Raw genomic sequence first — 26830 nt, 5'->3', positions numbered from 1 at the left:
ACCTCTCTTACATACCTGTAGAATATATGCTGGTCCCTTCAGTGTGTACTCACTCCCACCCATGTGGAAGGAGATGTCAGGAAGTTGAGAAACTTTATCACAGTCCACAATGTACTGATAAAGAAAAGGACATGTTAATATATAATATATCAATATATAAAGGCATTCTATCATGATTTATAAATATAAACTTTATATTACACTGTGTGCATTACACACAGTACTACCAATTCAATTGTTTTCTTTAACCAATAAATGTAATTTTTTAAAATAATGATGTGTAAGCAGCCATCTCAGTTCATTATGTATAATCCTGTGCTTTCAGAAACAGCAAGCAAAGCAAATGCAAGCCCTTTCAGACAGCTGTTGCCTATCCAGTCCTTATCTCACAGTTCTGACTCCATTTTCTGAACAGCTTTGGTATTTTTCTCATATTTACCACTATGTACCACTATATATTCAGACCACAGGACAGTCCATCTTATATAAGCTTGGGCTCATGTGACTTGTGACAGAACTATGACTCTGGAGATATTGCTTAGAAAACCTAAAAAGGTTTAGGAGATATTCAAGGTTCAATAGGCGGCATCAGCAGTGGGATAAAACCCAGTCACCAAGGCTCCAATATGCCTCCACACACCTGCATGAGAACCATAGGGACTTGTTGGGAAGCTGGGCCAATAGGGGCATAAAAGAGCTACCAGGAGAGATTTGGAGTTATATAATAAGTAATAGTATGGCACATATCCATCAAATTCAACCTTTTAAGTCCATATTTAACCTGCCTAACTGCTAGTTGACCAATAGGAAGGCAAAAAACCCTTCTGAAACCTTTCTAATTTGCCTTAGAAAAGGAAAAATAAATCCTTCTTTACTCCAAGATGGCAATCGGACCAGTTCCTGGATCAACTTGTGCTATAAGCTATAATCTTTAATAACCCTGTATTCCCTCACTTGCTAAAAAGCCATCCAATCCCTTCTTAGAGTTATCTAATGTATCAGGGACAGATTCAGGGAGAAAATTGCAGAACTTCACAGTTCTCACTGTAAAAAAACCCCTTCCAAATATTTAGATGGTACCACCTAATCGGAATGGGCGTCCATGTGCCAGTAGGCACCTACTTGTAAAAAAAAAGCATTAGAGATATTATTATATGATCCCCTTATACATAGTTATCAACCCTCAAGTGCCTCTTCTCCAGTGTGAACAACCCCAACTTGGCCAGTCTTTATTCATAGCTGAAATTTTCTATACCCGTTATGCCTCCAGCTTTATTGTTCATATTGCACCACTAAGTGGTTTAGCCAATGGTTAATCTGTATTGTTATAAAAATGTCTTTCTTAGGTTACCATATTTATGTGTGTGTGATCATCTCTAACCTAGGAAATTATCTGCTACCTTTGCAGTGGTAACCCAGCAGATCATGCAACAAGAGTGATACCTGCAGCTTGTTTATAAGAAACATCCTAGTTTACATGGCCTACATTCCTGTATAGCTCTGAAGAGTTACCTCGATGATGTGTATGAGTTCATTGATGCAACATCTCACCCGGAGATTCACCCCCAAGTGTCTACACCCTGCTCTGATGCCTCAAGTATGCACATTGGGTCACATTGCTTCAAAAGATGTTGTATTAGGAAGTCTTTTGTCAGATCTATCACTTGTCTACTTCACAGAGGGAAACTCTTCAGAAAGAATTTAACTTCAACTGCAAAGGTTAGCACTACTGTCAAAAGCATATAGAGATGAACTTAAGCAAGACATTGTCATTCTCAAGGTACAGCACAAAACATCTGCTAAAGACCTTGAACACTTCAAAGGAAAAACACTTGTTCCAAAGACAATGTCCTGAGAGAGCTTGACCCATTTGTTGACCAACATGGACTATTAAAAGTGGAGGCTAAGGCCTCAAGGCACCATGAGACTGAACTTTACCTCAGACCAGTTTCTAAACTTATGACTTCATGTTCATGTTGTGCCACCTAGTGGTTTAGCCAATGGTTTACCTGTATTGTTCTAAAATGTCTTTCTTAGGTTACAATACCATACTTTCATAGGTTACCATGTGATCATCTCTAAATGATCATTATACCTGCCATCTTCACAGTGTTAACAACTATAGTATTCAATCCTCAGTAATCCTACCCATCCATGAAGGAAGGAGTTTATTTGTATGTCAAGCTTCACACTACCTCTAGGAAACATGTACAGGACAGAATAACCAGCTTGGTTGCCCTTCTCTGGATCCTCTTTGATTCCATAATGACTTGTTTGAGTGCTGGAAACAAAAACTGTATGGCATATTCAGATGGGGTCTTATCAGAGCTCTGCACAGAATAACTCCCTCCTCCCACAAATCCATACCCCTTTTAAATGAGAACTAACCTCCCCACCAAAAGCCCCCCTAAACTTTCTGGCATTGCCCCCCTCCCTGCGTTGTGCATTCATTAAAAAAAAAAAAAACTTTACAAAAAAAAAACTTTAAAAAAATCTGAACCTTAAATGCAGAGAAGCGCAGTGGAACTCCTGGTCAATATCGTCCAACTCTTCATATTTGTCTTTGGGTCTCAAAGATGATTTGAGCATGTGCAATTAAAGCTAATTTCTGACTTGGCCCAACTGTGTATGCTCTGGCAGGCTTTGTGTCAGCAAAGAGACCTGAAGACAATATGAAGAATACAAACTTATGCATTTCGCGGGGAGGGAGAGGGGGCAATGCCAGAAAGTTTAGGGGAGGCTTTTGTTCTCCTTTAATACATCTCAAGACCTTGTTTGCCCTTGAAGCTGCTGACTAGTATTGCTTTCTACAGCCAAAATTTTTTTTCTACAAGGACTCCAAGATCTTTTTTCATTATGGATTTGCCTAGTGCAGTTCCTTTAAGGTTATAAGTGGCTTGCATATTTGTACATCTCAGGTGCACGACTTTACATTTATTGACATGAAGCTCATCTGCCACTTAGCCAGTTTGTCAGTTCTGCTGCAAGGATGCCACATCTTAGGTGGAATTAATTGGGCAAATTTGTCTGACATGACATATCCTTTATAAAAAAAGGGATTTGTTTTGTACACCCTGATTAAATTACAAAATCACTTTCTAGAATGAGAGAGAGAGGTATAATTACCTGATTATATATTTACTAAAGTTAAAAAAGAGTAAAACCCCTCACTATCTAGCTACCCACCAATTGTTAATACCACATTAATTACCGATATCTATATTGTTCAGCTCTTCAGTTTCTAATGATTGTGAATAATTTCAATAAATATTTAAAGAAACCAAATTGTGATTCGTTATTGTGTGATGGTGTTCAACACCAGAAGGTGATTACCCTGTTAGGTACTTTGTGCCGTTAAGTAATAATTATAAATTGCTTATAAAATACTAAATTAGGTGAATATAAATTACTTAAACAAATTAAATTAGGTGATTAATTAATTAAAGTGCTAGTATAGATTTTATTCCAAATTCATGATTAAAATAACAAAATTAAATTGAAATAAAGATCTGGGTAATAAATTAATTAAAACAAAATTACCACAATTTAATTAAGAAAAGTGACTGAATTCATTACAAAACACTTGCTGAACAAAAGTAAATATTAATAAAACACGGGGAAGAAACACCCACTAAAATGGTAGATTGTAATTGGTTTGCACACCTCAGCCTAGGCTGATGGGTGTTTGAAAGTGAAAAAGTTAATTAAAAAAAGTCGTATCAATATGTCCACACGGAGACCAGCATTGAAGAAAAAGATGGAAAATGAGAGTAATAGAAGTGGAGAAGTCCCAAGAACTAACTGCCTAAATTTTTTTGCTAAATTCTGGGACCCCACAAGTGGGAGATAGTAGCTCTGAACTAAGCTCTCTTTCATCTGGCCCTGGCACATTTCCCCCATTAATAAGTAAAGCTTTATGAACCATATCCTGAGTCAGCCACTGACTAGACTATGCTGAGCCAACATTGCAACTATGAGGTGGATCTGGGAACTCTTAAGAAAAGACCTGATGTAGCTGTCAGGGGGCCTATCGGCTCCCAGCGGGAGTAGTCAGGACCGAGGAGGAAGCCCAACAAGGGTTAAAGTCCGAGTATGCAGTACAAATAGGAATCAGGCACAATCATTAGTTAAAGTCCAGGCAAGAGTTCAAACAGGCAGGCAGATAAGGATCAGAATCAGGATCAGAATCAGGATCAGAGCAGGAATCAAAACCAGGAATCAGACAGATAAAAGGGCGTCCAGGGGAATAACTTTATCTCCAGGCTGTAGATCACAAAATTTCACTTTTTGGTCGTACCGGGTTTTATTCTGCGGATTTCTATTCAGCAGGGTTGTTGTCTGTTGGACCTTAAATTCAGCTCCATACAGATAGTCATGGAGATTATCCACCACTGCCCATTTCAGTGCAAGGAACTCAAGCTTATGCACAGTGTATTTTTTCTCTGCAGGGGATAAGCTTCTGCTGATGATATTGGCTTTAATAATTTTGTCATGCTCTTTGTATAGCACACCTCCCAAGCCATCTCTACTAGCATCAATATGGAGAGAATATGGTTTGCTGGGGTCAGCATAGGCTAGGACTGGGGCATGAGTGAGGCAGTATTTTAACTGATCAAATGCTCTTTCACATTATTCTGTCCATTTCTCCTCTATGGACTCCTTTGTCCACCCTTGGGTTTTCAGCTTTCCTAGCACCCTGGATTTGTTTCTCCTCTTGGTCTGAATCAGTCTGCAGAAGCTGATTAAGGCCTAGCCACTTTGGAGAACCCCTTTAAAATCTTCTATAATATCTACAGAATCCAAGGAAAGATCAGAACTCAGTAGAAGTTCTGGGTTTCAGCCAGATGGACACAGTTTCTATCTTACTGGGATCAGTGGAAATGCCACCAGCGGACACCACATGGTCTATATATGACACAGGTGACTGACATAATTGAAACTTGTCCAGTCATAGCTTTAGACCTTCTTTCTGCAGTCGATCAAAAACTTTCATCAACCTCTCCTCATGCTCTTCCAAAGATTTTCTGAATATAATTAAATCATCCAGGTACACTAACACTTCTAGTAAATGCATGTCTCCTACAGTGCGCTCCATAATCCTTTGGAATGTGGCTGGTGCCCCACAAATACCCTGAGGCATCCGTTCAAATTCATAAAACCCTAGAGGGCATATAAAAGCAGTTATCTCTTTATCATCTGGCTGCATTTGTATTTGGTAATATCCACTTTTAAGATCTAATACACTAAACCACTTGCTCTCCATAAGACAATGCAGGACCTCCTCTATGCGAGGGGTTGTGTACTGTTCGGGTATGGTGCGCCAATTCAGAGTATGGTAATCCACACACATTCTGATGGACCCATTTTTCTTATGCATGACCACTATTGGCGAAGCATATGGGCTCTGTGATGCTCTGATAATCCCGGCAACTTTCAGCTCTTCTAGATGTTTTCTTAAATCTTCCAGATCTCCTGGGGCAATGCGCAGGGACCTCTCTCTCAAAAAGGGCCTATCTTCTTGAGACGAATTCTATGCTAATAGAGCAGCCCATATCCAGGTCAATTCAGGAGAATACTTGGCTTCTTTCTAGCAGTTGATTCTGCAGTTATTTTCTCCATTCTGCAATAATAGGGGAATCTCCAAAGTTGAAATCTTCTGGTTTTAGGTCCCAGGACTTTGGAATCAATTGAGTTGTAGGTATAGGGCACACTGAATGGACTCTACCCAACAAAGCATGGGGACAAAGTACAACTGGTGCATTGGTTGTATTGAGTTGAGTCCCACTGTTATATTTCCCTTTTTTTATTTTAATCATTGAGTTGGTAAGGCTTCTGGGGCAAGTCAATATGTGTTCACTTTCAATCAAGAGGTCATGGGCAGGGTCTTCCCAGCACATCTTCACCCAAGCATTCCTGCATTTTATTTGGCGAGGAGGTATCACTTGCTCTCTTCTCTGTAGAAACCATACATTTCTCACACATTCCTTTTTGGGTTTTTGAACTGGGCTGACTACAGGCTCTTTGCTAGGGATGGGCTGCATCTCAATGATGATGGTGCAGCTGTTTTGGGAGAGAAGATGGCTAGAGGGTTGGAGGAGATTTTAAACTGTGTGGGGGAAGGAAGGGTTCAGTAAAAAATTCAGTGGAAGACAGGTTAGATGAGATAGTGGGCAAAGAAAGGGAAAAGGGGGAGGAGATTTGGCTGGGGGTACTGTTAAGGATAGGGAGGACCATGTGTCATATGTTCAATATGGTACCAGTATTAAATGTATGTTTGCAAATGCAAGGATTCTGACTGGTAAAATGGGAGAGCTGGAGGTGCTGGTGCTGAAGGGAAAATATGATGTGATTGGTGTGGCCGAAACATGGCTGAATGAGTCACATGACTGGGCAGTACATATCAGTGGCTATACTTTGTTTCGGAGGGACAGAGGCAATAGAAAAGGAGGAGGGGTATGTCTGTTTGTTAGGCAGGATTTAAAAGCTTATATAAAGGAGGCGGTTATGTTAGAAAATGAGGGGGCAGAAGTCTCGTGGGTGGAGTTCTTCACCAATTGTAAAGAGTCCAGCAAATTAATTGTAGGCGTATGCTATAGACCCCCTAATGTAAGTGAGGAGGAGGCAAAGCTCCTCATGCAAATAGAAAAGGCTGCTAGTTTGGGTAAAGTAATGATAATGGGGGATTTTAATTACCCAGATGCTCCACAGTGGAGGGGCAGTAGATGTGATCTATTTGGATTTTGCCAAATCGTTTGATACTGTGCCCCACAAACAACTGCTTTCTAAACTAAGGTCTGTTGGGCTTAATGAAGTCGTTTGCACATGGATAGGAAACTGGCTACAGGATCGGGTACAGAGGGTGGTTGTTAATGGTACATTCTCTACTTGGAGTAAGGTTCTTAGTGGGGTCCCCCAGGGCTCGGTATTAGCTCCAATTTTATTTAACTTGTTTATAAATGACTAAGGGCAGCATGTGGCATCCTTGCAACACGATCTTGACATATTGGCAATCTGGGCAGCTAAGTGGCAAATGAGATTCAATGTTGATAAATGTAAAGTCATGCACCTGGGATGTAAAAATATCCAAGCCACTTATACTCTTAATGGGACTGCACTAGGCAAATCCATTTGGGAAAATGACCTTGGAGTCCTTGAAGATGATAAACTTGGCTTTAGCAAGCAATGCCAAGCATCAAGGGCAAATAAGGTCTTGAGCTGTATTAAAAGGGGCATAGAGTCACAGGTGGAGGGGGTCATTCTTCCACTGTATAGAGCACTTGTAAGGCCCCATCTAGAATATGCCATTCAGTTTTGGTCTCCATCACTCAAAGAGGACATTATTGTATTAGAGAGGGTTCAGAGAAGGGCAACTTAGCTAGTGAAAGGTATGGAAAATCTTAGCTATGAGGAAAGACTAGCCAAATTGGGGATGTTGACGCTGGAGAAGAGGCGCTTAAGGGGTGATATGATAACTATTTATAAATATATAAGGGGATCATATAATAATCTCTCTAATGCTTTATTTATCAGTAGGTCTTTCCAGCTGACACGAGGTCCTCCATTCCGATTAGAATAAAAGAGGTTCCACCTAAATATTCGGAAGGGGTTTTTTACAGTGAGAGCTGTGAAGATGTGGAATTCTCTCAGTGAATCAGTTGGGCAGGCTGATACATTAGATAGCTTTAAGAAGGGGTTGGATAGCTTTTTAGCAAGTGAGGGAATACAGGGTTATGGGAGATAGCTCATAGTACAAGTTGATCCAGGGACTAGTCCGATTGCCATTTTGGAGTCAGGAAGGAATTTTTTCCCCCTCTGAGGCAAATTGGTGAGGCTTCAGATGGGTTTTTTACCTTCTTCTGGATCAACTGGCAGTTAGGCAGATATAAAAAAAAAAGGTTGAACTTGATGGACGTGTGTCTTTTTTCAACCTTACTTACTATGTTACCTTCTTCTGTTTGTTCCTAGAGACCAGTACAGATTGCAGCATGGGATGAATGTTGGCTTTCTTTAAATCCAGTTTTTGGCTTGAATCCAACAACCCAGCAAGCATTTGCCACAAGATCAGTGTTGGTGCCTACCACAATGGAGGTCTTAGATCCTCCTGGTCTAGGGCACACTAGAGCCAGTGCCTCAAATGTCTCTTTAGACCCTGTCATCGAAGATGGGAACTCCAACTTGATATTAATGTAGCCATCATATGGGAACTTTGTATCACTTAGGCCCCATGCTTCAAGGTGTTCAATCTTTTCCAAAGGAAAAGCTCAGGTATTTTTGGTAGAAATCATGGTATAGTATAGTTACATGAGCACCACTATCTAGTAGAGCATCTCCATAGATTCCTTCAATCTGGACTGGAACAACTGGAGATGGACCTGTCAGTCCTTTGGGTTGTTTAGACCACTGCCCTGTGTGAACTTCTCTAGCACCTTTCTGGGTATGGAGAAGAAACTGTCCTTTGAACTTGTTCATATTTGTAGGGCAGAGTGCACAGTGTTGGTACATTATGTGTCTTTCTTACTTGAGTTTTGGAGGATCCCTTGCCAGCATGAATTTGTTGTTTCATTCTAGCTGAGCTTCTTTCAGATGGGCTCTCAGCTAGCTCCTTCACTGGGACCCTCTGAAGTTTCCTCTTTTGTTTAGCCAGAAGTTTGGCAATTGCCTTCTGCATTTTGGCATTGCCTTTTGTAGTGACCATCTTCACCACACCAATGATAGAACAATGATGCCTCCTTTGTCCCACTTAGGTAGGAGGGTCCAACCTCTTGGGTATTCCTATATGGAGGTTGGCGGTTTTGAGCCTGGTTAGATCTGGGCTGCTCACAGAAAGCAGTATCTAACTTGTAGTCTGTGTCCTTTTCTAATGCCGCTAGTTGAATTTTGTCTGTTCCACCAGCTCGCTCAGAGCATCTAGCTGACTGTGTATCTCTAGTTCCCAAGGGGCTATAACTCCAATGTTTGCTTGCAAACTTTCTGATTTGGCTCCATTTAGAGTCATATCAATTATGGATCCGCACACACCAATTTTCTGCAGTTTTCTTTAATTTTTATTCACCACCAATATCAACGTTTCGGGGGGTACAACCTCCCTTCGTCCCTGACGAAGGGAGGTTGTACCCCCCGAAACGTTGATATTGGTGGTGAATAAAAATTAAAGAAAACTGCAGAAAATTGGTGTGTGCGGATCCATAATTGAAATTGCTACTATTGGAGGGCCTCGTCAGGCCGGAGGATAACCAGCACCACTAAAGCAGAAGAAGTGAGTAAAGTTCTAGGAGTGCAGTGTAACCACTTCAATTCCATTTAGAGTCAGACTTTAATTAGCAGGTAGTAGCTTGGCTTCCATAAGGGCCTCTTCCTCCCTAACTTAGTTGGGGGTAAGTGGGGCTTCCACTGCCCTCCTTTTGCATCCTCATCTTCTACATCATAGGATCATTTCTTTGAGCTACTTTCAGGATCTGCTTTATAAGCTGGTAAGCCATATGGGAATGTATCCCCTTCTTTAGTATTATGTGGTGAAGCATCTTTTCCAGTATGTGGCCGTACACATCATGCAAAGTGTCCAAGTAATCAGAGGCATTACAATTACTTTTGCTCTGTTTCAGGGCCCACATTTCATCAGCAGTGGGGCCCCTTAAACTCTTAATTCTCTGTTTCTTGTAATACTGTGGAATATCCCATTCTTCCAGGGCCTGGGTTGCTTGATTCATCCAGGCTTCAAACTCATCTTCCCCCTCTGGAGTAGGTTGTTTCCCTGAGAAAAAGTTTAATTTCCTGTATCCAAACCCAATGTGAGATTGTACAGGTTGGACCCATTTCTAGATTAGACTAGACTAGATTTCCTAGGGCAGTTAACATGTCTGCCCCAATTGCAGCAGAGGGCCCACTTGAATTTTCTGGGGGAGATGGTGTACTAACTTCTTTGTTCTGGACTGCTGAATGTTCAGTGTCACCTTCTGGTTCTGTGAGTGGAACTGGTGGGTCAACTAGGTTGCACTGATAATTTCCACTGGCAAAGGTCATGGTGCATGGAATCTCCTCAGGATTAATAGAGTCCTCGATTTGCAGCAACACACAGGTCTTTATATAATTGTTATCTGTCTTCTTATCCACTATCAGACAACATGTGGGGTCTTTCTGACATCCATGGCACCATTCTAGCACAGACTGAGGCTCCATTTTCAACTCTAAGAGCAGGGGGTCAGTGTATATTTGTTTTTTGAGCCAGATATTAACGGGCAGATTTATTATGTGGTGTAAAAAATGGCGGAATACTTCGCCACAGATCTCCAGGCATAGCCGTGTATTTTTTTACACATATTTTCTTAGAGCAACATCTGCCGGAATTTACTTACAGAGGTTTGAAATAGTATGAAATAACAGCAGTAAATCTGGCAATAGCATGGTGTAAAATTAAAACACACCTATTTTACATAGCTTTTTATACAGTTTTTTGTGGCAAATATTGTTTTACACAGCCTAATAAAATAGGCCCCTATATGTGATCACATTATGGTCACTATTGCCCAGAGGTTCAATCACTTGTACATTTGCTATACGTATTGGGTCATTCGAGATCACTAGGTCGAGTATAGCATGGTTTCTGTTTGGCTCCTCAACAACTTGTGCCATTAAATTGTCATGCAACAAGTTTATAATAAATCCTGCCAAACAGAAATACCCCTCCTCCTTTTCTACTGCCTCTGTCCCTCTGAAACATAGCCCTATCAGCAATGTTTTAGCAACACCAGTCACATCATATTTCCCCTCCAGCTCTCCCATTTTACCAGTAAGACTCCTTGCGTTTGTAATACACGGAAGAATAATTCGCCACACATCACCATTGCCTTGTGAAACATAGATTTAAAATGGCCTAATTTTTTAATGTGCTTTTTCTTTGAGCAAGGAACTTACTTATAAAGGTCTGAAGCAGTGTAAAATAACAGCAGCAAATCTGGTGTTCTCATAGTATAAAATAACACACACCTTAAATATTACATTTGCCATTTACACTCTTATTCCAGCAAATTTAATTTTACACAGCATAATAAATAAGCCCCTTAATACTGGTACCAGCATGAGAATTTTGTATTTATTACAACATGTGGTCCTCCATGTCCTTAACAGTACCCCCAACCAAATCTCTTCCCCATTTTCCCGGACTAGGCCCACTTGCTTATCTAACCTATCTTCCATGTAATCCTTTATTGAACCCTATCCCCCATGCCTAGTTTAAAACTTCCTCTAGCCATCTTCTCCCTAAAGCAGCTGTACTATCATCATTGAGGTGCATCCCATCCCTGGCAAAGATCATGTAGCCAATTGAGAAGTTAGCCCAGTTCTCCAGAAACCCGAAGTCCTCCTCCCTACACCAATCTGTTAGCCACGCATTGATCTCCCTGTCTTCTTAACATTGCTCGTGGCACGGGTAATATCTCTGTGAAAATTTCTCGCCCATCAACTTTACACCTATATGTTGACCTCCAGCACTAGCCAAGCAGCAGACTGTTCAGCATACACCCTTGTAATAATTGAATCCCCTATAACTAAAACCTTTCTTTTCTTCCTCACACTCCCCCACTGCTCATATTAGAGATGCTGCCTCCCAGGGTGCTCTGAAAGTCAGCCTGCTCCATACACGCCAGTTCAGAGCTGTCTTCCCCAGCATCACCCAAAATGGCAAATCTGTTAGTTTGTACTAGCTGTGAACCAGCTCCTTTACCCTTTCATCCCTTACTTCTCCTCTAAACTGTAAAAAAAACCTGTCTCCCTCATTAGCCTTCACTGTCCTTTATACACCCCCCCTCCCCGACGTCTGCTGCTGCCCTGAGTGCTACAAGTTCCCCCATTAGAGTCTGCAATTTATATTCCAAGATGAAAACCCACCTGTATGTCTCACATGTAAATACTGCATGGAACTGCTGCGATAACACCACATACATGCAACAAGATACACACTGAGTGAAACCCACTGAAACTCATATTTACATTGGGTACTTACAGGCTCTCAAGTGCAATTCCTCAAAGTTTTAAGTTTTAAACCCCTTTAGGTTTTTAACACCTGCTAAATACTTAAATCACACGCAATACTTAAATCATATGCAACACTTGCTAGAATTCAGAGATAGAGGAAAGGACTCCAGCACATTGGATCTTCTGCTTCAGTTACTCTTCAGCCATCATTTACTTTGGACTGGGAATATATTTTTGTGGGACTTTGGAACTTTCTTTTTATTATTTTACTTCCATAGAAGAATGTGCTGCTGCATTTAGTCTTTATAAAATGAAGGGAAAAATGCCATGTGGTGTCTCTCTAGTGTTCTGGCATGCTTATGTTAGGTCATTTTTTATGAAACAGGGTTATTGAAGATACTGTAGCTCTTAGTACAAGCTGATCCAGGGACTGGTCCAATTGTCATTATGGAGTCAGGAAGGACTCCTTTCTCCCCTGTGAGGCAAATCTAACTTCTTACTGTTACTATGTATTACAATTCTGTGCTTTCTAATATCCTTTTTCAGCAAAATATTGTCCCCATGCACAAAGTCCATTCAGTTTCCTGAAGTGAGAGTGGAAAAACCTGACTAGCTTGTACAAAACCCTGACATCACTGAAACTGATTTTCTTTGGAACAGATGGAAGAGTCACTCCAACTATGATTCAGATAAATGTACACTGAGATGTGATATTTAAATAGTAATATGTAAAAGCCCTATTTTATGGCACCAGACTTACTAGGTAATTGGTGAGTTGTTTTTTTTTTTTTTACAGTTTCAAAATGTTACCTCTCCCTCTGCCAATTCCATAGCCCCAATAGCCTTCATGAGGACAGACACTGAACCAGCTGGACCAGTGATGTAAGCAGCTCCTGTGTCAATTGCTACTGAGCACCCATCTTCACAAAATAAGACCTCTGCCCCAATAGACACCCTATAAATGAAAGAACAAAATATTACAATTTATTTTATTTTTCCTTAAATAATTGAATTTGTTTCTTAAGTGTGGGTAAAATATAGTACTCAGTCAGCTGATTCTATGTTGTTGGCAAGATAATTAAAAGTCTACTATTTCTAGGTTATATTTAAAACAATGGGAAAGCATGTTACTAGGTTTCTTGCACAAATAATGCTCGCATTCAGCACTGAACACTCCAAAGAGAAAACAATGGCTTTATTATCAATCAAGTTATATAATTAATTGTTTTCTTCTAGGGCTATCAATTATATCATTACACATTTCTAATTGATATCCCTAGAAGAAAACAATTAATTATATAACTAAATTATTATCAGCTTAACGTGTTATAAAATATTATTATATGAAATATATGATGGGTATATATTAATTTGATTACATTAATCAATTAATTAAGTAAATAAATAAATAGAATGATTGTTATTAAAATGAATTTATATATATAGTTGAGATCACAAACAGCTGCACATTATAATTTATGAATATATCTATTTATTATAAATAGCACACGACGTGCACAAGCACTTTATGAATTGGAATTTTATGCATTTTATGAATTTCTTTTATATAACATTTGAATACACTGTACCTTTAAATGATGATTGATATGCATTTCGACCCTAGTTAAACACTTAGACACGTGATGTTCACATAACCCTGAGGAAGTGCAGATCAAATAGGCACGAAACGCATAGGTTTTGTAATAGCACACCCACTGTGAATGTGATTCTGGACTGTGCAACACAATAAAGCTGAATTGATATTGAAGCCAGCGTTTTCTCTCTGGAGCGGTCAGCGCTGAAAGCGAGCATTATTTTATAAAAAGAGAACCAGAAATCTCACAATAGCATTGACCGAGAGGGGAACGCTACACGCCAGGGTGAGCTCCGCCATAGCAACTTTCACAGTGTTACTACTAGGTTTCTTTGCATAATAAAAGAATACATAATTTTATAAAATGTTTGTGGTACAATAACTAAAGTATTTCAAATGTTTGTGATGCTAGAAAGTATTGAAAAGAAAAAAAATTTGCTGCATAGTATCACATAGTCAATATAAATAAATTTAAATATAGTGCATAGGGGACCTCTAGGGATGAAAAGAGGGAATTACAAAAATATGTATGAGCTCAAGCACCAACAATAGTTAAAATGTTTTTTATTTTAATGCACAAATACATGTGGGGACTAAATTACTTTTAATGCATTGAAATAAAATGCACAAGCTCATACTTATTTTGCTACAAAGTATTGCTTGCGGTCTAAAATGTACTTTGCTTTTACTGTATATTTTGCCTGCAGTGCAAAAAAATGTCAGACTTCATTTTTGGGCTGACCATGCCAAGCTGCATCTTAATATGTAATTTGCTTGGGGTGTGGGACCCACTTATCTTATCCTTTGCCGTTTCTCTCATAGTTTGATGTCTTTTAGACATTGACAGTGTACACTATTTGTCTGTATGGGAGTGAGTGCAACCAGAACATACTACATTTGACAAGTGTGTTACAAGTGAGTAAAAGTGAGAATCAACATCCACTAATATAATATTGCCTTATGCAGCACTTCTTGCTTGTCTTCACTATACTATGCACCACTGAAAACTAGGATTGACACTTTTCAATAAAACAAATCCGGACAGGGGCTTATGGTGTGGCAATCAGCAATTGGCGGATCGACATGCCATTAACTTCAATGTCCTGTCCAAATTTCCTAATTTGGAAATCCTGACAGACACTTTTCACCCAGCAGAGGCGGGCCTGGCTGATCGGGCGCCCAAGGCAGTGCAGCCAGCCAGCTCGGCCCGATCGCTGCCCCACACGCACGCATGTCATCATCATCGCGTGCATCATCAGCGAGATCGCATGCAAGTTATCAGTGCTTGTGCGCGCATACGAGGCATCAGCGCTCATCTGTGGGCCGGCATCATCGAGCATTAGCATAAGCATGCTCAGAAGGGCCATACTCAAGCACAATTCTAGTGCAAGGTTTGGGAGTAGGCAGAGGAGGTAGCTGCCCAGCGCCTCCCAACCGTTGCGCCCTAGGCAGCTGCCTCTTCTGCCTACCCCTAGTTCCGGCCCTGTCACCCAGTCAGCCCTTACAAAAACCGTGCTATCTGGCTGAATCCTCACTACAAGTCTATCTCAAAACAAAGCAACTAAAACTTATTTTGGCGCACTTATTTAGGACTATTTTTGGTCTGCTGCACTGATGATAATCTTTATATTGTTGGCAGAGGTGGTTTTTATGATAATCACACAGACAAAGCACAGCAACTTGTGTGCTATCACTCAGGGATAGCACACAGCACATTTAACATAGTGCAGTAATACAACAGGATATATATTTTAAAACACATTTAGCAAAGAACACAAGGTTCAAGCATGAACACTGTTGCATATATCCAATCTCATCAGTGAAAAGGCTTAAAGGGGTCCAGTCACTCCAAAAAATTATTCAAAATACCATTTTATCACATTAGTCAAGCAAAATTAACTTTAATTACACTATATAAATTATTTGAATCTTGTTTCCTTCAGTCAGGTAATTCATAATTATAGCAAGCAGGCAGGAGCCATTTTGTGGACACTGTTATTAAGGCAAGCTTTGCATCATCTCAGAATCTTGTTTGTGCACCAGAATGGGGGACCCAATGTCCATCCCCATGCCGTGGCTACACAATTAAACCATGAAGAGAATGGGGGAATATGTGGAGAGCAGTGACATCTAGGTGCTGAATGGAAAGTGAAATTAATTGTCTGCCCCACCTCTATGCCTAAGGCATAGAGGAGGGGCAGATAATATTTGATTGACAGCTATTTTTAAATGAGCTTGCAACAGCTATGAAAGCTTTAATAAAAAAATAGAAATTGGATTTCATGTTTAATTTGAAAAGGACTTTTATTATACAGCTTTTTGTGTCTGGATGACAGGTCCACTTTAAACCAAAAATCCTAACATCTTTAACAATTCTAGGTGTATCTGTTCAGGTCGGGGCTTCGTACGGATATCTGCAACCATATCTTCACATAGACAATACTGTAAATCAAGCTGTCCTTGCTTTTGCAAGTCCCTTAGAAAATTACATCTCACATAAATGTGTGTGGTTCTTGGGTTATTGTTGAAACCTTGGTTGAGTGTCAGGGCTTGGTTGTGTCTGCTCATCAGTGGTGTTTAATTCAGTGGTAACTATTCTCCTTTTAAGGTCTTATTTCTAGTCAACTCATTACACCATCTCAAAGGTCTCAAAGGTTACACTGTTGCAATGTGGAGCAAGAGTTCCAAACTGTTCAAAGGGGAACTCCGGCTTCCAAACCAAAATTTGATAAAGAGGCCTACATAACACAGAAACCCCTAATATACCCATCACAGTTACCTGTTTCTTCAAAAATACAATTTTCTATCCTGCAATCCAGCTGGTTAACAGTTCTTCTCTTTCTGCATCATTTGAAATCCTGGCAGGGAATGAGGGACTAAAACACAGATGTTACAAATTGTAACAACTTCTCCACAGCTTACAGGCAGCATGCAGAAACTACATAACCCACAATGCATTTCACTCTGATGTTCCGTTCCTTATTGAAATTACATGTGCAGGGAATTGTGGGGTTTGGATGCAGGCTAAGGACTGGCTGTTGATACAAAGTAACAGTTGTCAGCCAGCTCTGCAAAGTAGTCAGACAGATCAGCAGAAGAGCTGGGGGTAAGCTTAGGGAACTGTCAGAAACCATTAAAAACCATGAAAAGTCTGCATATTTTTTAGTTGATGTATATTGCAAATTTGCTTGAAATTATGGTTTACTTTTCAAAAAGCTAAAGTTTCGTTTTTGTGGAGTTACCCTTTAGCTCTCTGGCAGTTGTAAGCAACTTTAGAGACTATTGTTAGAGCCCTAGAGCAACAAATTACAACTCTGAGGTCGACAATCTTGAGATGAGTCTCTTGCTCACTGAGAACAACATAGTAGGTTCAGATAGTTTTGGTGGAGGAGAACAGCAGCAAGATTAGGCAGTCAACTGGGTAACAGTTAGAAAAATCTAGTGTGGGCAAAAGGAAAAGGGAGGCTGCTCTGGGGTTTGTGCATCTCAACAGATTGTGTGAAGAAAAAAGATGCGTGTGGGCCCTGGCTAATTGTTTTTTTTTTTTTAAATGTGTGGGGGCCCTGGCTCATTGTTTTTTTTTTAAATGTGTGGGGGCCCTGGCTAATTGTTTTTTTTTTTTAAATGTGTGGGTGTCCTGGCTAATTTTTTTTTTTTAAATGTGTGGGGCCCTGGCCACCAATGTTTTTTTTCTTTAACCACCACCTGACCACTAAAACTTGTAGGAGGGGCCTGGGCACCAAAGTTATTTTTTTAACTTGTAGGGGGGCACTTAATGTTTTAATGCCTGTGTCTTGTGTGGCCTTCATACTGAGGGAGGGGTGGCGAGGGGGGCCCAGAAAATTTTGTTGTGCGGGGCCCTGTTATTTCTGATGGCAGCCCTGGGCATATAGTTTACCAGATATTGTTACCATTGTTACAAGAAAAACAAGCTAATAGTAACTTTAGATCTATATTAAATAATGTAAAGTAGTAACCCCTGCTATATGCTGGCAAATGCACAGAATTTGTCAGGTAAAATGGGAGAACTGTAATGGGAGTTAATTACATATGCTAAAAATGAAGTGTCACAGATACAGTACTTCCAGCCGCACGTGACTTTAGGTGTGGCTATCAGGGGTCACTCACTCAGTCTCCCACGAAACTCATTCGCTGCCACCATCTATCATTCACAGGCGATAGAAACCTAATGTGACTATTCCACTGTTCTCTCTAACAGGTAATAACTCACAATACACCAATGCATTAAACGCTCTCTCACTATAGTCAGTTAGTTCCTACAGATTCAACAAGTACTTCAGCATGCAGAGGGTTAAGGCTCACAGTTACACTCTTTCAGGCTACGTTCGTTTAGAGCATCAAAGACAATCTTATTAAATTCTCTTTAATATTATAAAAGGTATAACAATGCAATATACAAAAATATGTTACAAAAAGAGACATACATTCAATAATACAATTACCAATAGTTGTAAAATAAAAGGGAAAACATGGAAAACCTATACATAACTCCAAAGATATAGAATTCCTGGTCCTGGAGGCAAGGGGAAACAAACGGGATAATTTCCAATCGCAATTGGTCCTCCAAAGTAAATCCCAAGTTTAGTCAGAAGAGCTGACTATTTATTAGTGATTTCAGGGCATCAGGTAACTGCACACTCCCCCCTCCCTCAGGAATGGAAGGGGCGTGGCCTAGCAGGACACAGATTGAGTTTTTATGACCTCCAGTGAGTAGGAACTGGACCAAGAATATAATGACCATAACTCCCTATGAGTACATAGGAGAGAGATGATATTATATTCATTGGTTATTATTTCTCTCAGGGATTCCATAGATACTAAACATCAATACTGTGTGACCTGCCCCATCCCAGATATTTACATCTAATATACAGAGTACCAAACCTAGTCATGTTTGGACTCGTTTGAAAGCTGATATTGCCTTGAACCCATCACCAGTTTTTTATACTGTTGGTACAACAGGTATGGGTTCTGTAAGGATAAATATATTTGAGTATACATTATATGTGACCTTCACTTCACCTCTGAGGGAACTTTAAGTTGTCACTCCTTGGGCTTCCCCCTCCCCATGGAATGGCTCTTATCAGCCATGGCATGGAGGAGGGAATTACAGCTCTGACCTCTCTGACCATAGTGAAAAGAGGCCTGTTATGTGTCTGATTTAGATGCTGGCAGAAATATTTCTCATGATACCTTGGCCTGTTTAATTAACTATTACAGGCCTGTATCATGACATGAAGATATACTGTAATTGGCATCACTGAGGCCTGGTGGGATGAAACATGTGGCTGAGCTGTGATTTAAATGGTTATAGCCTTTGTAAGAGGAATAGCGGAATTAAAAGGGTGGAGGAGGTTGTTTTTGTATAAAGCCTGAATTAAAGCCATGTTTTAAAGAAATGACCACGCATGGCCCTGGGGAGGGTATGGGATCCCTCTGGGTTGAGATTTCAACTGGGTAAATGGTTACAAAGAAAATTATCATTGGTGTATGCTACAAACCACCTCGAATACGTGACATGAATGTTACTATTACAAATGAAGGCAGCTTAACAACTAGGTCATTATTATAATGGTGAATTCAGTTGTCCAGACATTGACATGGGTTATTGGGTTGCCAAGTCAGTAAAAGCGAACGGGTTTGTAAGTATTCTGAATGACAACTTTTTATTTCAGCTTGTTCGAAAAACTACTAGGAATGATTCTCTTTTGGACCTTGCAATAACTACTAATACCAAACTCATCTCTAGCATTTGTGTGGGTGAACATTTAGAGAATAGTGATCATAACATGCTCTTCTTTGAGATTATGTTGCAGATGCAACTCTACAAGGGAGTTTGTAAGAGGAATAGCGGAATTAAAAGGGTGGAGGAGGTTGTTTTTGTATAAAGCCTGAATTAAAGCCATGTTTTAAAGAAATGACCACGCATGGCCCTGGGGAGGGTATGGGATCCCTCTGGGTTGAGATTTCAACTGGGTAAATGGTTACAAAGAAAATTATCATTGGTGTATGCTACAAACCACCTCGAATACGTGACATGAATGTTACTATTACAAATGAAGGCAGCTTAACAACTAGGTCATTATTATAATGGTGAATTCAGTTGTCCAGACATTGACATGGGTTATTGGGTTGCCAAGTCAGTAAAAGCGAACGGGTTTGTAAGTATTCTGAATGACAACTTTTTATTTCAGCTTGTTCGAAAAACTACTAGGAATGATTCTCTTTTGGACCTTGCAATAACTACTAATACCAAACTCATCTCTAGCATTTGTGTGGGTGAACATTTAGAGAATAGTGATCATAACATGCTCTTCTTTGAGATTATGTTGCAGATGCAACTCTACAAGGGAGTAACTTAAACACTACAGTATAAGGGCATCTCTGCAACATAGTTAGTATAGGTATGGGTATATATAATTTATGTGAAAGTATGGAGGGATGTGTGTGTAGATGCTGGGTTTTCATTTGGAGGGGTTGAACTTGATGGGCTTTGTCTTTTTTCAACCCGATTTAACTATGTAACATATTAACTGGGGAAGGCTTTTGAAACATAGAAAAAAAACCTTTGTGGTTAGATATAAATGGTGCTGTTGAGGTTTGTAAGAAAATATGTGCTTTTAAGGCATTCAAGTTAGCCGGCACAGCTGAAACGTTTATCAGGTATAAGGAGGCCTATAAATCATAATTTAGATGGAAGGAGAGTGGCTTAACCACAGATGTAGGCAGACGCATCTTCTCTGCTCTCTGAACCAACTGATCCGTTACTGAAAAAAATGGCTACATCCACAAGGCAAAACAGACCTGTCGAAGTCCCTAATACCCTACTCTACCTGAACAATAGGCGGCCATAAGAAAACAAGCGAAGCAGGGGCCAGCAAACTCAACAAATCCGTGCGGCTCCAAAATCAAGATGGTGCTCGCCTCACTAGACCAGAGACACCACCTCCCCCACACGAGCAAGCTCACAGTCCCCGTACCAAGCAGAACCCACCCTGCAAGAAGTCCTCCAAGCAATTTGGGACATCAGAACTGCGGTGGAGGTGAAGATTGACACGAGGGGCTGCTTCGCCAAGACCTGCAGAAAATGCGCGAGTGGACTGCAGAATCCAAACGGAGAATCTCTGACATGGAGGACACAACAAGAGAGATCCCCCTATCCATTACTGATCTCCAGAACCAGCTGCAGCAGTGCAGAGCCAGATCGAATGACTTAGAGTGGAGACAAATACAGAATAACATCAGGATATTTGGAATCGAGGAAGGACAGGAGGGCATGGCCCCAGAAATGTTCCTGGAAAAGTTAATCAAAGACCATCCAGGCACTGGGCACCTCTCCCAGCTATTCCTAGTGGAACATGTACACAAGAAACCAGTGCGAAAGTTCCCTCCGGGGGCCCCACCATGCACCATGATCGCTAAAATCCTAAATTACCAAGACAGAGACACTATTCTGAAGCCAATCCAACTAAAAGGTGACCTGGTGCTAGGAGATGCACAATTTATGTTCTATCTGGACTATACATTAGAGGTCCAGCACTAGAGAGCAAAATTTTCAGAAACTGCGTATTTATGAGACACTGCCTCATGGACATGGTAAAGATAGATTGTTGGCCTATCTGTCCAAGGTATCCACCCCCCAAACAATAATACATAGGGTCCTATCAAACTCAGGATAAGAGCTTACAGACCCCAAACAGGTATCCCTGAGATTCGCAGAAAAAGTGCACTTTATCTCAGGCCCAATATTCTTCCCAACAGCTGACAGTATTCCCAATTTACATCCAACATCTGCAGTCATGTTAGATAGCCCAATACTCCTAAAGAAATCCAAGAGGCAATAGCTGCAATGGCATCATTCAAAGTTCCTGATGGTCTGCCTATAGAGTGGTACAGGGCATTAGGTGACAGGGCGGCTGGTGCATCGTGCAAAATCCTAACCAGGCTAAAGACCAAGAGAACCTACCACACTCATTTGATAATGCTCTTATTGTCTTAATTCATAAGGAAGGAACCAGAACTGTGCAGATCATACCTCTCCATATCATTAATCAATGTAGGTGCAAAAATTTCAGCAAAGGTGCTGGCCGCCAGGCTCAAAACAGTGATCGCTCAACTTATTCACCCAGATCAAACAGGGTTTATGCCGACTCGTTCCACTGATGTTAACCTAAGGAGACTTTACTATAACCTACAGGTACCCCATGATAATATTGCAGAGTAATTATATCCCTGGATTCCGAAAAAGTATTTGACTCCATTGAATGGCCATACCTGTGGGGGTACTTGAATGCTTTGGCTTTGGGGAACACTTTATAAAATGGCTTAAACTTCATTACAAAAACACTACAGCCCAGATCCAGGTAAATGAATACATTACTCAGACCTACCCACTTGACAGGGGGACGCGACAGGGATGTCCTCTGTCCCCGCTGTTATTTGCACTCGCAATAGAACCGCTAGCCATTCAAATCAGGCAATTCACCCAGCTGAGAGGACTATTATATGGCCCTATGGAAGAAAGGATATCCTTATATGTTGACAACATCCTGCTTTATCTAGCTGACCCAGGTCCATCACTTGCAGAGATACTGAGTATTTTCTCATCATTTACGACATATGCTGGCCTTCGAATTAACTGGTCCAAATCCATCATATTTCCACTAGATGCAAAACAGCAACAGGTAGCAGATTACCACCTGAAATGTGTAGAAAGCTTTAAATATTAAATCCAAACCCAGACCAGTTCATTCCTATGAACATTACACCTATTACCCCCATTACCCACCACCTAGGCCCTCACCACCTGGGGTTCCTTTCTTCTTACACTGTGGGGATGGATCAACATCATAAAGATGGTTTTTCTCCCAAAATATCTGTACACATTTCACAATTCCCCAACACCAATCACTAAGCAAATATGTGACTCAATACAGGCACTTATATGACCATTTTTATGGAATAATAAAAATCCCAGAATCTAATTTGCCATGCTATCGGCCCGTCTGGATAAAGAAGGACTAGGCCTACCGAACCTATATCACTATTACTTGGTGGCTCAGCTAAGTTACAAACTGGTGGCTTAATCAAGACCTGAACAACTGAAATGTGCCATTCCAGGCAAGGTTCCTAGGCTCACTAGAAGCCTTAAGAAATTGCATACATAGGAAGCCAACTGACTACCAGAACCTCCCACCCTTTATGAGGGCTCCATATGTAGCATGGAAAACCACGCTAAAAATACTTAAAATAGAGTTCCCCATACTTACGCCAACACTACCATTGTGGATAAATTCTAACTTGCAACACTTTTGTGCTTCTGAAGCTATGCGATACTGGGGGAAAAAAAGGTTAAATACCATTGGGGATGTTGTAGTGAATTCAAGGTTTGTGAACATGACAGTCCTAAGAGACAATATAAACATAACACATCTACCCATGTACAGGTATCTACAACTGCGACACATTTTTAGGGCACAATTTGGTCCTGGGGAACTGACCCTAATGGAACTCCCAATATTGGTACAACTGGCAAAGGAGGATACCTACAAAATGGTTTCAGTCCTATATTCACGGATCCAATCTACTACCCCAACTACCCCAAGTAGCTTTCAATAGGTGGCAGCAGGACATCCTTGGTCTGAATGCAGATCAGTGGGAGGAAGCCACTGATAAGCTCTATCAGTTCCTTATCAGTTAAAGGGATAAATTAATTCAATACATGTTTCTCCTGAGAACTTATTTAACCCCGAACAGACTACACCGAATGGGACAAATTCCCCTAGCTATGTGCAAGAAGTGTGGAGACAGAGAAGGGTCCTACTGGCACATGAAATGGGCATGACCCATGATTCAGAGATACTGGATTAAGGTAACAACATATTTAGTGGATACATTAGTGCTCCCTCCCATTCACTCCCCAGAGGTATGTTTGTTGGGGTTGGTCTGAGAGATCTGAGAGTTGAGATGATCTGTTGCCTACAAATCATGAAAGGACACTGATAAGGTCCCTTCTCTTCTATGCCAAAAATCTGATATTGATGCGATGGATGCCCCCCCTACCTCCAAAGAAAGGAGCCTGGGATGATTATGTCAATAAAATGCTACCACTCATTAAATTCACTCATGAGGCCAGGGGACAACCCAGTAAATTTGACAGAATCTGGGGCTCTTGGTTGGAAGCACACTTGCAAATGTTTCCATGTAAATGAAAATGATAAGTGAGATTTCATGTGATGTTTTAGTGCATATGTCAGTAACTTATGGTTGGATACAGCTATGGCTGTACACCTCTCTCCCCCCTCCCCTTCTTTTTTTCTGTATCCCTCCCCCTCATGAAAATTCAATAAAAAGAATATGTGTTAATTGAGATGGAGAAGAGTAAAATGAATCCAAAATGATTTTTAATAATACTCTTAGGGGGTTACTTATCAAAGTCCAAAAATTTCTAATATTTTTCTGAAATCTACTCTGACCAAATCTGCAAGGGTTTTTCCCCCCTTATTTATCAGTACAATTCCTGAAAATTTCCTGTGCAGGAAAAAACTCATGAAAATCATACCAAAATTCAATTTGTACAAATTTTAAGGATTTTCCCCCCCTCTCATTGTCTTATTTACAACCTCAACAGGTTTGAAATGCTGGATTTCCAGATTTGGAGTTTTTCCATCCTCAAGGTATACTAAGTCCCAAAAAAATATGTTTTTTTTTTTACTAAAAAATTTGATTTTATAGTTAAAAAAACAAAATATTTTTTGCATTTTTGGGATTCGGACTTAATAAATAACCCAAAAAATGTCAGAGGGTGTCAGCTGGTCAATGTGGACTTAGAAAAAAGCAGACATTCTGAATTTTTAATCTGTCTGTCTGTCTGTCTGACATTAATTCCTTATAGGTCCCTGGTAAGGCAGAGCAGTTTTTGCTTAAGGAAGGAAATAAATGAGCTGGAGTGCAAAGTAAAAATAGTTATGGGGATGGAAGATTTAAATGATGAGGGTAGACTGCCAAGGTTGGGGTTGTTTTCTATGGAAAAAACAACCTTACTCATTATAAGTACAGTACATTAAAGGGCATTATAGACAGATAGCTGGGTGATCTTTTTTCCCACCAGAGGCTACCCCTTTAGACTAGAGGAGAGAGTCTGTAGGATCCCAACAGCCTCCTTCTATGTCCACCTTCTAGTTTTGGAACCTACAGCACATCCTTTATTGGTATAGATAATTGGTATAGGTAATCTGTGTCCATCAGCATTGTGACATATATGAATTCCATGCCCAATAGCAGTAGTGCTACTTCCATCTGCATGGAAAATAGTTTCTTTGATCAAACTGTAAAGAGCTCTGTCTCTTTTCATGTGACGCTACTCTTCAATCTATACCAGTTTTGGTTGGAAAAGTGTCTGTTACTTTTAAGGTTCCATGCCACTAATCTCTGTCATTGTCATGTACTGGTGTTCTGACCATTTGTTTGTTCTTCTTGGAATTTTGTGCCCTGAATTTTTTTGTACTGAACAGTCTTTCTTGAAGTGTCCAAGTTTCTTGCATCTAAAGCATATTCTGTTCTCTTTCTTGTGTGGCTTTATATATGGGCCTTAAAGTAGAAGGAAAGGTTAAAACTAAGTAAGCCTTATCAGAAAGGTCCACCTAAATATACCAGTAAACCCTCAAAGTAGTGCTGCTCTGAGTCTTATGTCAAAAGAAACACTGCATTTCTTTCCTGTTATTGTGTACACATGGGTTTCTGTATCAGACTTCCTGCCTTCAGCTTAAACCTCCTTGCCCCGGGCATGAACATGCTCAGTTTGCTCCTCTTCCCCCCTCCCCCCATTCGCTGCTGTAATCTGAGCCCAGAGATATAAGTGAGCAGGGAGAGACTCAGGCAGAAAGTGATGTCACACCAAGCTTATACTGCAGCTGCTATCCCAAACAAACAGAGAGCTTCTAGAGCTTTTTACTCAGGTATGGTAAAACATATTCTACAGAATAAATATAGCATTCTAGCTTGCACTATTGCAGCTATTCTATTGGCAATAAAATGCCTCTGTATCTTTCCTTCTTCTTTAAGGACTGCCACAGTATTACTCTCTATGTTGTCAAGAGCTTGCTCCTTTCTGCACATGTATTCCTCTGTAAGTCTAGTTTTGATAAATTCTAGTTACTCAAAATTTGAAGCTTCTCCAATTTACCAAGATGGAAATCAGACTAATCCCTGGATCAATCTGTACTATTTCCTCACTTGCTAAAAAGACTTCCAATCCCATCTTCAAGCTAGCTAATGTATCAGCCAGTTCGACTGATTCAGGGAAATAATTCCACGCTGTAAAAAAACCCTATATGATGTTTTTAATACAGCTCAAATCCTTGTTTGCTTTTGCAGCAGCTGACTGCCATTTTGATAAAGATGAACTTTCCCTTTCACCCATTGATAAATACTCGTTTAAAAATCCCATATAAATGAACGGATAGTGGCGGAATTTCACTCTAGTGGACTGAGGCGATCTCTGACTTCACTCTTTGATAAATACACCCCAAGATTGCTAGTTGTCAGGATCCTGCTGCATGGATGCTACATCCTGTATGGAATTAATTGCAGTAGATTGGAAACAAATTTGCCTGAAAAGACCTATCCTTCATAAAGCCATGCTGATTACTGCTCATAATGCCATTCTCCAGAACATAATATTGTATGTGATACCTTGAAGTAACTTAAAGTGCCCACCGCAGATGTCAAACTTATGGCTGGGAGGAAACGGCTGCATGTGTGCATGCGGCTACACTGGGCCCCCTGAAGATTTTTTGAGGGTCCCACTGTCTTGCTACAAATGAACTAAGCTCTATAAGTACCCAAGGGTGTATTCCATCTCTCCCTGGTACTTTGTTCAGATTAATTTTGAGCAAACCTTTTGGTACCACATCCTACGTCAACTGCTGACTGGATTGAACTGAGCTATCACTTCCTCCATCAGGTGGGTCTTTAAAATTGGACTCCTCTCATATACTAGTAATATATTTTTTTAAAACCTATTAATATACTTTAAAAAACCTGTGCCACAATGCGTTCCTCATTTTCTATCTTTGTCATTGTTATAGCTGCTTTGCAACACTTATTATAGTGTTTATATTCATTAAACATATGTTTAAAATATGATTATATTTGCACAGTTATGGTATATCCACCTCATTACAGCTCATGGAATTACCATCCTACTATGCAGCACAAAGACATGACATCATCCTACCAGGCAGT

General features: G+C 40.3%; 1 protein-coding gene across 1 annotated transcript in view; it reads right to left on the bottom strand.

Moving 5' to 3' along the window:
- Nucleotides 1-26830, bottom strand: part of ren.S (renin S homeolog) — a 116909-nt gene that overhangs the window by 19227 nt on the left and 70852 nt on the right. Inside the window, exons 7-8 of the mRNA XM_041583838.1 lie at nucleotides 12781-12925; nucleotides 16-114 (exon numbers count right to left, since the gene is read on the bottom strand). Of these exons, the coding sequence (XP_041439772.1) occupies nucleotides 16-114; nucleotides 12781-12925 (244 nt within the window). The remainder of the gene's footprint in view (nucleotides 1-15; nucleotides 115-12780; nucleotides 12926-26830) is intronic.

This window comes from Xenopus laevis, chromosome 2S (genome assembly GCF_017654675.1).
Source record: "Xenopus laevis strain J_2021 chromosome 2S, Xenopus_laevis_v10.1, whole genome shotgun sequence".
NCBI classification, from domain to species: Eukaryota; Metazoa; Chordata; class Amphibia; order Anura; family Pipidae; genus Xenopus; species Xenopus laevis.
This window is presented reverse-complemented; position numbering and strand designations above follow the sequence as displayed.